Source organism: Corvus moneduloides, chromosome 8, assembly GCF_009650955.1.
Source record: "Corvus moneduloides isolate bCorMon1 chromosome 8, bCorMon1.pri, whole genome shotgun sequence".
Lineage (NCBI taxonomy): Eukaryota > Metazoa > Chordata > Aves > Passeriformes > Corvidae > Corvus > Corvus moneduloides.
In genome coordinates, this window is record NC_045483.1 from 25,566,471 (window position 1) to 25,582,340 (window position 15,870).

The window sequence follows — 15,870 nt, forward strand, 5'->3', positions numbered from 1 at the left end:
TGCTGTCTTTGTGAGCGGGGCTTCATCCTGATCCAGGGGAAATAAGGATTTCCTGAAAGTCCAAAGGCTGGAGCAGGTGAAGAAAGTGTAGACAACATGAGGCAGCCTGTAAGAACACGTGTGGTGCTGCACTGCTTCCCTGGGCCTTGCCTTCCTGCACACAAAAGTATTTTCGCAGTCAGCGAGGCACTGAAGACTAATTAGTTTTGCTCTATATATGAGGAAGGGAATGAAGGTGACAGAAGTGTTTCCATGTGTCAAGAGAGATCACAAGGTCTGGAAAGGGAACAGAAGGAGAGCGTGGAGGTTGGGAGCCAAGCTAGACGGCAGGGGAGCACTTCCCACCTGCCAGGCGGTGGCTGCCTCAGGTGGGAGCTATCACTTGCTAACTACATGGGTTTGAACAGCTCAGCCCTCCTTTCCCTTCCCTCCTCTCTTCTTAGCGTCTCTCCCGCGAGGTGTAAAAGGCCTGGGCCGCCTGAAGACTCAAAATATTCTTCAGGATCGTTTTATGTTTTTCCTTCGCCTTCCGGCTCTCCAGGTAGGCTCGACCGCGCCTTCAATATTGCTCAGCATGTGCTGTCCCGGACATGCCGGTTCATGTTCCAAAAGCCCTGAGGGAGTAAGAGGCGCCGCTGAGGGCTATGCAGCGCTCCCTCAGCCGAGCTGAGGCGGGCTGGGCTGAACCCCTTCCGCAGGGCCGGGGCGGGGGACGCGGCCACCTCGGCCATGGAGCGAATCCAAGATAACAAAGCCCTGGGCCTCGCCGAGGAGCCGCGCTCCCCCGGCTGCTGAGGCGCCCCAGGGCTGCGGGGGAGGGACCCTGACGGGCCGCCGCGGGGCGGGGGCCACTGGCGCCCGCAGCACCCCCAGCCCCGGGGGTGCTTGGGGGGACGCATGCCAGGGGGTCACAGTGGGCGAAGCCGGCGGGAATCGGGGAGTCCGGAGGCAGAGCTGGGCTTCCTGCACGCCCCTTTTGTGTAGAGCACGGCTGCGTGCGGGCGTGGCCGGGGACATTGCATTTCCGCGCTGCCTCGGCCCGGCGGGAGGGCGGTGGGGCGGCTCGGCACAAGGGCACGCCTGGCGCACCGGCCAAGCTGACGCGGGGAGGAGGGTCCGGGAGCGCTGCCGTGTCCATGGACTAGGCGAGGCAGCGGAGGGACCCCCGCTTACGCCGACAGCCGCCTCGCCCTCCGCCCAACTCGGCGAAACTTAGCGAGCAGACTGCTGCCCCGGTGAGTCCCTGTCCGCCCCGGCCCGGGCATCCCATCCCCTCCGCCGCCTGCCCCGGGGGTCGCGCCGTCCGGAGCCCCCCTTCCTCTCCCCGTCCTGAAGCACCGGCGTTTCTGCTGCCTCTCCCCGGAGCACGTCTGCTCCCTGCAGCATCCCCTGGGGGCTGGCGGCCACCGAGCCGGGCGGGCAGCAGCCCTCCGGCCGCCTAAGTTTCCCGACAGTGCGGGGCTATGGCGAGCCCCTGCTATTGTCCTTGTCCATTAAAGGAAGCCGCAGAGGCCGGGTGAGGCTTCCTCTGGGAGTTCACGCTAGCTTGTCTCCTTGAGGTGCCACGAGGGAGAAAAATTAAAAAAAAAAAATAATAGAAATAATAGAAAAAGGCCTTTCGGAGTGCTACAGCTAGAGTTTGCCCTCTCTGTTCTCCGCCGTCGCCTCGGTTGCTGCCAGACTCTGACCTGAGCCCAGGATGTTTAGAGGGAGCAACGGCGCAGTGGGTGTAAGGATTGAGGCCCGTAACTTAATTTTTTAAATATTTTAACTGTAATTGCCTGTAGGCTGTGGTAGTGAGCGACCTCTCTGACACCCTTTCAGCCTCCTGCCGAAACAGGCCCGGCCGTGGAGCGCAGGGGTACCAGAGGTGATGCTCCGTGGTCAGTTCTGTTTTGGCTCTTGCTTTACCTTCTGTACTCTATGTGGGCTTAGCGGTTTCATTTTGAGACATTCTGAATAAAAAAAAAAGAAATAAATAAACTCCCACAAAGAAACTTAATCCATGCTGTAAAAGAAGCTACTTGTTTGTTTTTTCCTTTCTTTACTAGGTCTTCCAAGGAGGTGGTGGTGAAGGTGGGAAGGATATTGTAAAATGTCAGGACAAAATTCTTCCAGCACTGCTTTTTTATTTGGTTGGATTTTTGTTTGTTTATTACAGTGACAGAAGCCTTGTGACCTAGAACTCTGGATAAAATGGAAGGAAAGCAGTTCCTAGAGAATGGAAGCACAGGGTGTGTCTTGTTCATAAGTGCTCTCTGGTGAGATGATCCATCTCTTTTCTGGCTATCTCCAGTAGGGAGTAAGGCATCAGTACTGAGACACCTTATACTCGCAATAAGTGTGTGAAATGCTTTGGTGTGGAAGGTTGAGGGTCTAGCACTACCTGCTTAACAGAAGAATTGTGTGCAGAGAGAACGGGTCAGGTGGGAATTCAAGTCTAGTCATTGGTGTGAAGTAGGAATGAGCTGTGGTGGAAATTATTTTGCAGCTTTTGGTTTGTGTGGGTTTTGTTTTTTTCTAAAGGAATTCAGGACACTTGTGTTGGTGGAATGGTGTTCTTTATCCTTTGGTTAATGACACTGGAAGAAAGTACTTGTAGGGTGTGATCTATAACCTTTTTGTTCTGTTCTTGGAGGATGGAATATAGTGTTGCCTGTCCTTAGAAGATTGTCTTGTTCAAAACTATAATGCCACTGAAAGAGGAATTTTTAGAATAGCTTCCCAAAAGTTTGGAAATATATTTATATTGAAAAAACAATGTATAAGTAAGTTACACAGTTGGCATTTTGTTTTATTTTTGTTGATCTTGTTCCCAGAAGGACTTGCTGAAGATGCAGTCTAGGTCTAAATCACAATCACGGAAAGCTGCTTTTCTGGGTGGTGTGTGTGCAGTGTGATTTTATTGATTTTTTTTTTTTTTTTTTTTTTTTTTTTTTTTAGTGTAAGTTGGTCTGGTTAGCATCCTTTGTGTTGAAGTGTTACCTCCAGTCATCAAATCAGAAGGAAACTCACTTAAGTTTTAATTGAGTCTTGTTCTTGTTTCTGGACACAGGCTTTGCCTGACATTTAGTGTGTTGTAGAAAAACTAATCTTACTGTTTCCTGTTTAAAGCCTCTTTCCTGTCCTTCTGGCCTCCTTGTGGGGAGCAGGAGGGTGGCAGAAAAGAAGGAAAAAGTATGATCTTTTGCTAGGAGCAGTGTCTGTGCAAAGCCTTCACATAGGTAACATACCTAACAGGACTGCAAGGGGATGTGTTCTGGGCTACCTTTTACTAGCATTAGACCTTGTAATACTTAATGAAAGGATCATAAAAAGCTCTTGCTCTGAGCCCTAAGATGCTATTTAACTGGGATGCTTTCTTTGGTATTGAAGGTATAACTTTTTGCTCTTGGATGTAGCAAGAAAAATGTTGACATGGTGTCATGAATTTGGTCATATCTGGATGATGAATAAGTTTAAGCTGTATGCTTGCTTCTAATGAATAACTGAGGAATATTGATCCATTGGAGTGCTTTTGAGGCTGATCTCTGATTTTCTTAGAGAGTTTTTTTAATTAGTTTATGAAGTGTTAGTGGGTGGCTACTAGTGTGCCATTACCTGTAAATGGGTGTTTGGTAAAAAAAGGAGGAATTTTTCTGCTGACAAACTGCTACAGTTAATTCTCATAGTCTATCAAGTTTCTCATCGTGGTTTAGGTGTGGCACAGTTTGAGCACCGATTAGTGTGAATAAATGAAACTCTTGTTTTAATTTCATTGTGTTTGTTCAGAATTCTCATTGGGGTGTGTGTGAGGGGAAGTGGAGTTCACGGAACTATTGTCAAAACTGTTCCACAGATCCTCTGTTTATGTACTTTTTTGCTTTTACAAAAATTTTCACCTGGGTGGGGTATGGAAAAACGTGTGGATTTCAGACACACTTTACTCAGGGGCTCTCTGTGCTATGTTGCCCTGCACTTTGGCTTCCTGTGTCAAAACTTCCTGGTTTTGGGTAGAATGGACTTCTGTACTCTGTCACCTGTGGTGTGTTTCTAAGGCTAAGAGGGCTGCAGTTCACAAAATCTATGAATGTGCTGTGGTTCTCATGTTGCTTTAAGCTGAAGTAGGTCAGATAAAGTAAATTAGACCCTCAAACAGTAAATGGTGCAGGCTGTTACTAGAGGGGAATTAAGCAGAGGTTATTTCTAGATGGCTTCTGATTGTACATCCAAAGGGTGGTCGTGTGTCTTCCTCTCTGGTACTGCCCAGTCCTGAAGTCTCTGGCTCTTCCAGAGCTGTGCTGTTGGTGGCTTGGGTGGAGGCACTGATGCTGCCTTCAGCCCGTGGGACAGTTTGGGCAGGAACAGGATCCTTCTCCTTGAACCTTTGGCTCATGCTCAGACAAAAGCATCTCATAGAGGTTAAGCACAATGTCAGAGATAATCAGACTAATTCTTATCAAGATTAGGTATGTGTGGGTTTTAAAGAGCAAAATAGTTTGGGTCCTTCCAAGAATACAGGAATCTGGATTTTGATTTAGCGATCTAAAAAGAAGGGGGATTGAAATGTCTAGGCTCTGATGACTTAATTTTAAATGCAGCCATAATTTAACTACATAACTATGGCTGAATGTCATATTTGAAATTTTTCTGTGTTGTAAAACAACTTTATTCTGGATGAAATCTGCTTTCAGATGGTCAGTGAACTGAAAAATCACTGTTGATTCACTGCAGATTCTTCTATTTTAGGAATGTCACAGGTGAAGATAATAGCAAAATGCAGGTGTTGAGGGTCACCTGCAAAAGTGGTGATCCTTAAAAATTGACTGTATAAGGGATTGGGATGTTTGGAGTTGAAACCACTGCCTTGGATGGCCAATCTGACATAAATCTTGGGATCAAAGCCCTCAGAGAGCAGTACCACTCTGCTTGATTATTCACATGTGAGTTCTGTTATCGCTTGTGCAGAAATCCTTTAACAAATATGCTGGCCACAACAGGAGCTATATCCAAACCCAGGGCTCTTAGCTGGATTTAAAAATAAGTTCATTTTCCTTTCTGGTTCAAAGTGTGCCTCAGCCCCTGTTTGGCAGGGGGGACCAGCACTTGTTCAGGTTTCCTGTCTTTCTTCAGCTCTTTGGGAGCAAAGCAAGTGTTTTGTCCTTTTCATTGTAGCACTGCTTATGTGTGATATGTGTGAGTGGAAGAATTTCTGTTCTTACCTAGGGTGACTGCTTACCTGTGTTTCTTTTGAGAGCTCTTTCTGTGTTGTTACCTTTAGAAGTCCATGTAAAAGCTGAAAATCTTAGGCCTGTCTTCATCCTTAATCTGAACCTGTGTGGGAAAGGCAAGGGTGTAATAAACACAGGGCTCTGGTTCCCCTTGATCTTTGTAGTAAGCATTGCTGAATGTTGTCTTGGTATTGTAAACCAGCTCCTGTGGTACTATAAAAGAGCTTCTTTCTGTTTTATGTTCCTGGGCTAGAGAACAGGCATTTATATCAAACTGATAAAGGTCTTCCATGTGAAGACCTGTCCTGAAACCCCCTGATGTAGCTGGGGCTCTTTGGCGCTAATTGACTCAGGGACTTGATGAGCTCCTGTGTGCATGTGGTTGTTTTATTTTGGCCTTCTCATTCTGTTTCAGGCAGGTTGTTGGTGTACAACCCCAAATATGTTCCTGTGGCCCAATGGCCCTTTCCAGAAATCTCTTTTCCTCTTTTAATGGTTTTTGTTTCCTGCTCAAAGACTAAATAAATGATACTTGAGTCTCTCTGGAAAGGAGTTTCTTCTAAATAATTGATGGACTTGAAGGTAACAAGGTGTTTGAGTTGCTGCACTTGCAGCTACAGGATGAAACAGAGTATTTGGAGGTGCCTGAATGCTGTGAATTTTAATGTGTTACAAACCTCATTTGTTCAGCTTGGCAAGTGATGTACTCTTGCTTTGGGGCATAAAATGGATGCTGAAATATGTTCACTGACATCTAGAAACTTCTGGAATAGAAAACAAAGGGAATAGCCTCAAGTAACTTGCATCTGAAGGAAGACACCTGAGAGGTTGGACTTCGGTCTTTATGTGACAGCAGCCTTCTGACTGCCAGAATATGGAGCTGATTCTTTTGATGCACGTTGCTTTTCCCTCAACAGTTTGTTAGTAGATGGTGCTCGGGGAAGTACTTCATGGGTGTGAAATATGCCTGCAGTGGTATAGCTGTATCTAATAAAGGGTAAAAACGGCAAAGCTTTCTACCCTGCCCTGAGTACTAAGTTACTTCAGTTTGGCTACATGTAAGCCTGTGGAGCAGGAAGGTTCGTCAGAAAAGTTGTCTGACTTGAAATTAATGGAAGGCAATTGGTGAGATGACTCTTGGAAAGTAATTGGTGAGATGACTCTTGGAAGACAACAAGGTGGCTTTCTTTGCAAAGTGTCCAGCATGTTGAGGCTGCAAATGGTATTTTGGCAAAGTGGTCATAGCAGTGGTCTGCTCCTGCAAAACAGGAGGGTGTTCAACTGAGAGAGCCTGTCCAGCTGGGGCGAGTGAGAAGGGAAGGTGTAGCTCAGCTCTGTGTTGTTGTTTTCTCTGAGCTGTGGTGCTTGTGTAACTAGTCATACTGTACTGTCAGCCTGTTCAGATGGCAGTTTCCTGTGTTGTCACGTTTTTTCCATCAGGAGGTATGCTTTTCGTTTTACTAAAGGCACAGATTAGGAAGTGTTTGTGTCTAAGCTCTGTGCCTTCTAATTCTTGTGGTGTGTTAGTAATTAGCTGTTGCAGAGACTGAGGTCTGCGTTGGAAGGAGTACTGACTGTGTCCCTTCACAGCCTTTGTTGCCCTGATCCCTAAATGGCACAGTGTTTTTCTTGGCATCATCTTGAGAGGTGGAAAGCCTGTTTTTCCTCCTTCCCCAGGGGCGGATGCAGAGACTTTGGGCGAGACAGTCACGGCTTTCTCACGCCCTGCCAGAACACTGGCTTTTGGGGGAAGGGCTGGAGCTGTTCAAGCACAGGCTTGTCCTGAAGCAGCATTGGTTTTTGCCTTTTTAATTTTTTTTCGTGTGGTAGCATGTGCAGGGTGCTCTGCAAACCTACTTGCTATAACTCCTGAAGCATTAGCTTGTTCCTATGTACTTGGGCTGAGACATTTATTCTGGTTAAGAGCTGACAGTGGCTAGCATTGTGAGACATTGGTGAAGGCTGTTTTGTCACACCTTTAAGATTTGCTAGTGCTGCCTTAGAGGTTTATCTTCTCGTTGGGTTTTGCAAGTTTCACAAGTGTGTTTCTTTACCAGAAAGGAGGTAAAGAGATGAATTATATGGTGGTTGAGCTGTCTACGTGGCCACAAAGAACCATTTTCTCTTGTGGCTTGTAAGCTGGTGATTGTTGTCTTTAGCAAGTAAAATAAGACTGTCCCGGTTGTGTTATGAATGCAGTTGCTGGAGGTGGAGGGCAGCAAAAGAAAGCTTTGAGAGCATTGTCCCCAAACCCTACATGCCTTTCCCCAGAAAGTAGCATTCCCTGGTGCATCACTTGAAATGAGTGTTCCTCTGGTGTTGAAAGCATAAGCCCTGTTAATTGGGGTGGGAGGGGACCAAAAAAAAGAGGTTTTATGGATTGAACTCCACATCGTGTTTCCATGACATGGAGTCAGCATTGTTTAAGCAGAACAGGTGATGACTGTAACTAGTGTTATGTGATATTGCAGTCATTTCTTAGCAGGCTCATTACTGGAGATCAGATTTCAACACTGGAATTTAAAATTTTTTTAACTAAGAAATACCTTGGTCTGGTTTAAACTGTTACAATAAATATCTATTTTATTATATGTAATATATAAGTTTACATATATAAATTCATTTTTAGGAATATTCAATGTGAAGGCTAAGAAATTTGGTGTGGATGTAGACAGACTGCACATTATATCCAAAGCAAGGAACATTTTTAAGAAAACCAACCACAAAACCCGAAGCAAATTATATGCTCATCTCTTCTTTATTGTGTATTGCTATAATCAGTCTCTTGGGGTTTTTTTCTTAAAAGAGAAAATGAAGGTATATTCTTTTTGTCTGAAATGTAACTGGAGACTGAACAAGTGGCATTCCTGGAAGTGGAGGAAAGTCACAATATGTATAAAAGTTTAGGATGTTCTCTGAAGAAAGAGTATTTTTGGCAGCAAAGAGAGTTGGTGGCTTCCTGTCTTAATTTTATGATATGAAGTGGTATAGCAAATGGAGGGACCCATTTTGTGCTTGAAACCTTTTGGTCTGTATGGAGGTATGGGAGGGAGCAGACAGAGTGTATGGAATAGGTTCTGTTACTGTTGGATTACTAAATAGAACTAAAATTATTCCCCGAACTGGAAGTTCTGGCTCCTCAGCTAAGATACTCACTTTGTAAGGGTTCCAAAACCTTCTGTTGGAAGGCAACAAAAAAATCAAATTACATGTTTCTTTTAAATTAAGACTTTGAGTTTTGCCTTGCAACTGTTGATGTTACAGAGAGTGGGTGTGTATCTGCTCTAATGAGAGGTAGTAGAAAGCAGTTGAGGAGTTTGGGTCAGCTCAGATTATCCTGGTTACTTGTTCCAGCAGGTTTTGCACCCTGGGGTGAATAAATTCCTGCTCAGAATGACTAACTGGCTTCTGTGTTTCCCAACACCTGAACTTTCTGTGAAGTAAAAGGAAAGTATGACTTGTGGCTTGTTGTGTATAGTGAGTAAGTTGTGGCACAGGCAAGTTCCTATTCAGATGAAACTGCTCAATAGCTTTATTAAAGAAAATTTTCATGGACATGAAAGATTTTTCTAAACTTCTCTAAGACGTTAACGAGGCATCTTTTCAACTGTAGTGAAAATATCTAGTGTTGTTTTCACTGACCCTGGTGTAATCCCAACTGAATTTTAACTCCAGAAGTATATCCAATAGTGCTTTTGAGCATAGGGTCAGTGAAGGCCCTACATCCTGTGCTTCTACTGTGTTCTCCTCATGTTTGGAAAATTGCTGGCTTTTAGATGAAGCTTACATTTCCTTTTCTCTCTGTTTCCTGTGCTATCTCTTGCTTTAAGTCAGAATGTGGAGTATATGCTTTATTTGCAGTCAGCTGTTTTGAGCAGATTTTCCTTGAACTAGGTAAGAGATCCTTGCATTTTAGTTGATAGCTTTGTCAAGCACCTCTGTATTTTGAAGCAGAAAGTATCTGTTCAGTTACTACTTCAATGAACCTGAGGGTCAGTAAGGCAGAACTAGCATAAATGTACTAAAATTCTGTGGACGATTGAGTTGTGCCTCTTCTCAGTGTCAATAACTAAAAATATTTGCAGTTTGAATTTACATTGTCAAGACTTCCACTGTACAGCGTCATTGGCTTACATTCTGACTGGTTTATATAAATGAAAATATGGAATCTCTGGAACTTCTTTTGTTCTGTGGATTTTTTTTTTTTAATATTAGTAATAGCTTTTTTTTTTGTTGAGTAGGAATAAATACTTCCACATGTGGAAGCAAGGCCAGCCAGCTGTATCTTTTGTAGCTTCTGTATGAAGAACAGTGAAAAGTGAAGTTGGTAGAACTGCTGTTGTCCTCTGTTCCAGCTTTTGAGTTGCTGTGGGAGCAGTACTGAATTCTGCTTGCCTTTTTCAAGTCTTCCTTTAGTGTGGTTCTGTTAGTTTAGGAGATCAAATGGAGCTGAAAATATTCCATGAATCATAGCTTGAATAGCTCCTTGAATTACAGTTGTGCAGTGTAGAGCCTTTATGCCAAAGGATTAGTGATGTTTGTTAGTCAAGTGGGTTGTTCAGAAGAGGTTCTTGATGACCATGTAGCTTATTCCTTAGAAGGTGGAGTGTCCACTTTGGGAATGTTACTGAGTTCAGAGCACTTACATTGTGTTTTGGATGCAACTCATCTGCATAGAAGTAGTGGCTTGGCCAAAAGCACAGCGTAACTTGAGTGTGAGTTATAGAGACCTGGAGCGGAGCTCTTTTGAATTACTGCTTCCTTGTTTGGGGTTTGGAAACACTGGTGTATGTTTCTGACAAGTTTCCTAAGTTGTAGTTTGTGCTGTAGTAGCAGAACAAAGCCTGGTAACTGAAACATGAAACCCTTCCCAATAGGTTGGGGATTTTTTCTTCTCTGAGGGATTGTTTTTTAGTGCTTGCACTGGAGCGACTTCTGTTTGAAATATTCTTTGAGGACTTAGAGTCTTCAGCACAGTACAAAATAACGGTCCCAAAAGATGATGTCTTAAGAATTCTGTCTGGCTTTGGCCATGTTTTCCCTTGAATTCTGAGATTTGTTGCTTGCCATGATTTTTCTGGTGAAACAGGGATAACCTATTAATGATAATGTCTTTCATCATAAGTCTTTCAGGTTAAGAAAATACCCTTTTGTTGATTAATCCTCAGGTCTCTTCTAAGAATGAGCAGATATTTTCCTGCTCATCTGAACTGCAGCAGAACTAAATAAACTATACTTACATTCCTTAAGAGAAGCTTGTCTGTTCTTTCTGAGGCCCTAGTCTGAGTTCCTTGGAGACAAAATTGCAAAATCACAGGTGCTTGCTTGGAGTTCCTGAGTCATCAGCAGGACTACTCTATCTGTTTCCATGAACAGATCATTTTAAGAGCATCAAATCCTGTCAGTTTTTCTTGGCTTTTTGTTGTACCAGCTCAGCCCCTACACGTGAAGATTTGATGGCTAACACCCAGATACTGTTCTGAACATTAGGAACCCTTTGGTGGTCAGCTCTGTCTAGGATGTGGAAAGAGCAGTCTATAGGTGCCTTTTAGTCCTTCTATTTTTAGAAGGTCCTAAGAATATCTGAATTATGCCTGGTCAGGGATAAGGCCGCCTTTTACTTTCACAAAAACCACTAATGATTTGGGCACCTTCAAAGAATGGCAGTAGTTTTTAAGGGCACCATGTCTTGAATGAACTGATGCTTTTTGGTATAGATTTGGTGTTGATGGAGTAATGGAATTGAGTCATGTCAAAACAAGTCATAGACCAAAGTACATCTCTTGCTGTATTTTAAAAATTCTTGCTCCTCAGCATATTCTTCTTTGTTCATTTGCTTCACCAGCTCCATATAGATGTGATGCTTTGTATTGATGAACAGTGGAGGAGCAGCCAACAGCTTGGCAAATGAATTTTTCTTTCTCTTGCCTCAGTTGTGCCCCTGTTCCCCCAGCTTCATCTGTTTTGGCATGTTGGCTTCAGGCGTGGTGCTGGCATAGGCTGGCACCAGAGGGGTGCTGCATTTCCACGAGCACGCTCAAGCTACCTCTGCTTTTGCTTTCCCATCCTTGTTCTCCTGCCACCTCCTGACTGCCCCCATGCTGGCATTTGTACATGCTCTGGGAAGGTAGGTTGGAAGGCTTAAAACTGTTTACTTCTTGGTGTGTGGTACAAGACTAGATTTGCTACATGATTTGCTCTGTGGCTGTTTGCTCCACTGAGTTAGGTTGATGAATGGTTGTGGATTTTAGGAGGGGCAGTGAAGGGGATCAGGACTCTGTATATGGTGGCAGTATTGGCTGAACTTGGAACTTCAGTGTGACTTAGGTCTGCTTTGTAAAGTAAATGCCTGTGGAGGATTAAAAGAATTTGTGGACCTAAATCTAGAAATTTGTTTTGTTTCAGTTGTTCTAAACTTAACATCTTATCCATGAGGATTTCTCTGCATACCCACGTTAGATTAGTTAATAGATCACATCATCTGCTTTGTTAGAGTGAGGAATATACATTAGGAATACCACTGCTGTAGCACTTTGAAGGTAAGAGTGGAATTGTGGTTGTTGAAAAGCTTTGGAAAGGGCAGTAGCCTCTTGATGAATGACTGTATTTTTCCCCTCACTAAAGCTGTAAACACCAAGACAATTATATTCTACCAAAGCAGCAGTGCTCTGTATTTAATTTTTAGAAATTCCTGTTGCTGTGAGTGGGTGATAACTGTCAGCTGACACAATGTGACTTGCTTTGTCTGAAACACAGTAGAGAACGTTATTAGTCTGTGCTGCCCACATACTGCTTTAATCTTCCAAGTGTTTTTAGTATTGCCTAACCATAGCTGTGCAGCCTGTGCTGTGAATGAAGTGAATTACTGACACAGCAGATTTCAAGACTGGTAACAGATGCCTTCTGTGTTAGGAAACATGACTGCTTTTAGTATAAACACAGGGAAGGTAGCTGTGTAGCCTTGAGTGGACTGCTTCATTTGTTTGTAGTGTTAGGGGGGGAAAAAAAATCACATTACCTGCACTTCAGATTTATCATGCCACTCCCGTACCAGCCATACAGTGTTCAGTGGTCTTTCAAGAACCACCAAAAGAATGCTGATGAGGGTAAGCACAGAGCAAGCCAAATCAGCTCTTAAGATAGGCAGATGTTTTGGAAGCTAATATCTGTCTGAGGAGCTGTTTGCTGTTACAGGACAGCTTCTTGCTAGTACTGGTAATATACCCCCCCATCATCTCCAAGCATTAAGTAGTGAGTATTTTGAAAGGAGTATTTTGCTTTTTCATTCTGTTAAAATACTGGGATTAGTGTTGACTGGGGCATCTTAGGAGCTATTTGAAGTGTAGAGAAATGTCTTGCAAGCTGGTGGTCATAATAGCGAGGTAGGTGGGGGGTAGTGCTTATCAGTAAGGATATTTTTAATGCTCTTATTCCTGTGAATAGTTTGAATGAAGCTGGGACTGAACAGTTGGATATAAGTGCAGTGCCAGGGAGGGTAACCTAACAAAAAGTAAGTCTTCAGATGATGTGTATCCTTAAGGTCCTGAAATGGTGTGCTTGCTTTTTTGCCTCAAATTATATTTTAGGCCTCTTTGTCAAGCAGAACCTCATTTTTATGAAATTTAATGATGTGCTAGCTAAATGCTGTCTTCTCTTTTGTAGATGTAGCAGCACCAAAAGCAACATTCCTTATCAGCATTTTGCAGTTGCTACTCCTGTCTTTTACCAGGTTGCTAATTTTCACAGGGAAGGAAGCAGAGCAGTGATGGAGACCTCAGTGTGTCTGCATCTGGAGAATATATTTGCACTGGCAGCCAGTGTATTGCTGTAAAATGGGATTACACTCATGCAAATGGAGTCTTGGACTCTGCTCAGATTAGCGGGATTCTGCTCTTGTAGCCTCTCTTTCCTCTTTTCTCCAGGCACATCAGAATTACTGAGTTTTACAAGTGTGTGAGTATTGATTGTTGAAATATAAATTGCAATTTGGAGCTAGAAACTGAAATTAAGTTGGGAAAACCAAACTTTGTTCCTTCTCTTATATTCTCTCAGTTGTGGGCTTAGATAAGCAGGAGGATGGTGCTTAAGCAAGAGTTCTTTGCTAGGATTCATCACAGTTGTAAAGGTTCCTAAATTTTGTCTGTAATATTGGATGGGTTGAAAAGGTCAGTAACAAAATTACAAAACTTATTTTGTGTGGTATGACTGGGCCACATGTAGGAAGGTCCTTTCCAGTTACTGCCTATGCTGCCATAAAGTATTATTTCCTTTGTTTTAACAAAAGTTAAGTGTTTTTTGCTATAAATGAACTGTGTGCATTAGAAATTGTAAGGTGAAGGAAGAAAACTTGTTTTCAGTGTTTGGTTAAAATTATATGGAAATCAACATCTGAACTCTAGAAATACCAAGCTCAAGTATTAATTCACATTCTAGTCTGTAGTTGATGGAATTCTCAAAGCTAACTTCTGTTTCTTCTTTAAGGTGGAGTGTTTTTTTTTATACTTTGGGGCAGATTCCTTTCTAGAAAAACAAAACCAACCAAACAGCCCTAAAAAACCTAGTTTACCTTCTCATAGCTGTGCTTGTGGTGCAGTTCAGTTGTCTGTTCCATGGTCTGGATTTCAGACTTTACTGGGTAGGCTTGGTTTTTGCATGCTGTCTGTGAATGACCAGGGTGGCACAGTACTTTTTCTTAGTTAGGAGGTGTTTGAAAATTCTGTATTCCTGTTTCCTTGCCTTTGCAAACCTTTCACTGACATTGCCCTCAAGGAAGTGGAGGGTTGAAATGCTGCTTGTCTGTGTTAGGCAGCACTCAGCAGTCCAGAATGTGAGGGCTGTGCAAGTGCTCACTCCTGCTCTGAATTTAACAGCTTGTTCTCTGTTTTTCTTATGCATGGCATTTCTGCAGAGGTGGTTTAGTTATGATACTCTGAACAGCTGTAGTTCTCTGAAATACTTGAGGAAGAGTTGCAGTTGAACCTTATCCCTCTAGTGTGTGTAAGGAAGCAAACCAAACTCCAACAGAGCAGATTGGTTTTGAATGGTGGGACTTCTGTTCTTGAATATAAAACCCCTTACAGGAGATGATCTGGTAAAGGAACATGCAAGTATGGAAGAGGCTGGGTACAGCTACCTATTGTATTTAGCAATCCACAGACACTGAGAGATTCCAGGTAATCACTTTGGACGTCCTGCTAGCTGGATTGCTGGATGTGCAATCCACAGGGTTTGTGGATAAGTCCAAGCAGCCATCTGCAGAAGTAAAACGGTTTTGAAAGAGTGAGAAGGCAGATGAATGTCAACTTGCTGATGTAGATCTTCCTAGGCTAACTGTATAGTGAGTTTCCTTTGTGGGTGTGCCCACCCTGTTACAACATTAGGGTGCTTAAAGATAGGATTATTAAGCAACAAATACTGAAAGGGAAGTGTAGGGTCAGTGGAAGTTTGAGCTGACTTTGAAATAACTCTGGATGGCATATGGTACAGATTACTGTACTCCCTTTCTCAACAGAACAAGAGAGACCTAAAAAAATCCATTATTTTTGAAATCTTTACCTAATCCCTGTCATTCTTTCTCTTCTGTGCAGACGCTGTGCTATAGAAGATGCACTATTACCGATATTCTAATGCAGAAGTCAGCTGTTGGTACAAATACTTGCTCTTCAGCTACAACATTGTCTTTTGGGTGAGTACAAAATGTAGAGACTGAAATAGTTTAGGCATAGCTCAATTTTATTAACTTCATTACTCTGTTGAAGAGAGCAAGTTGAAATAGTTGCCTGAAAGCAGGAAACTGATGTGTAGTATGCCCCAGATGTTTTGTAATTGAAGCAGCTTATCCTATGTGAGAAATTAATTATTATTGAAAATGTGAGGACTCAGTATCCATCTTATTTATGTTAAGTGCTTCCCTGTTAAAAGAATATTCTCTTACAATGTTTCCTTTCAGATCATCTTTGATCTTTGTTGGGTGATGTAGCTGTAAATACACTATGCAGAAGAAAAAGGAGCTGCCTCAGATGTGTCAGCCGCTGGCAGTACATGTCTGCTCTGTGGGCAGCTGAATTGTCTGATACAGTCTTGAAATACTTTGCTATGGACTAACCTGCCTATAGTATTTGTTTAGAATTGTGAATGTGAAAATGTGCAACAATAGAAGTGTGGTTTTAGATGTGTATGATGGTTAAGGTTAATGGCACCTGCCTTGGAAAACAAGGCTCTTTAAAGGTTAATGCATAGTGTTGCACTAGAAAGAATTAAGATGTCTGTGAGGGGAAGGTGAGGATGCAATTTGGATCAACTCAATAATTCCTTTTGGAGCTTTCAGGTCAAATGTTAAGAGTTTGCACCTGAAGTCATAGGAACTGCAGTCATGGAAAGGCATGGGTGGGCTTGGGTAAGTGTAGATACAGTGATTTGTCCAGTGCTAGCAGTATAGGTGCTGAAAACCACAGAACTTTTTGCTACTGTCAACACCTCTTGTTTACTAGTGCAATGTTCTAACATGATACTGCAGCATTAAGCCGCAGGGGAGTTATCCTTGTGTGAATAGCAGGGCAGAAAAGATGTGTAGAAACTTTTGTTCCAGTAAGGGTTAATTTGCTACAATATTGCATAGTGCAAGTGTTCAGTAGGATGATATTTTCTGTGTTGCAACAGG

General features: G+C 43.0%; 1 protein-coding gene across 3 annotated transcripts in view; it reads left to right on the plus strand.

Moving 5' to 3' along the window:
- The first annotated feature begins 446 nt into the window (after window positions 1-446).
- TSPAN14 (tetraspanin 14) overlaps window positions 447-15,870 on the plus strand; it is a 35,263-nt gene continuing 19,839 nt past the window's right edge. The window contains exons 1-2 of one of the 3 annotated variants that reach the window (XM_032115813.1): window positions 447-541; window positions 14,798-14,895. In XM_032115813.1, coding sequence (XP_031971704.1) covers window positions 14,815-14,895 — 81 coding nt within the window. In that variant the 5' untranslated portion in view covers window positions 447-541; window positions 14,798-14,814. Of the gene's footprint in view, window positions 542-911; window positions 1,236-2,239; window positions 2,262-14,797; window positions 14,896-15,870 lie in introns of those variants that run through there. The other 2 variants (XM_032115812.1, XM_032115814.1) reach the window with 2 other exon arrangements.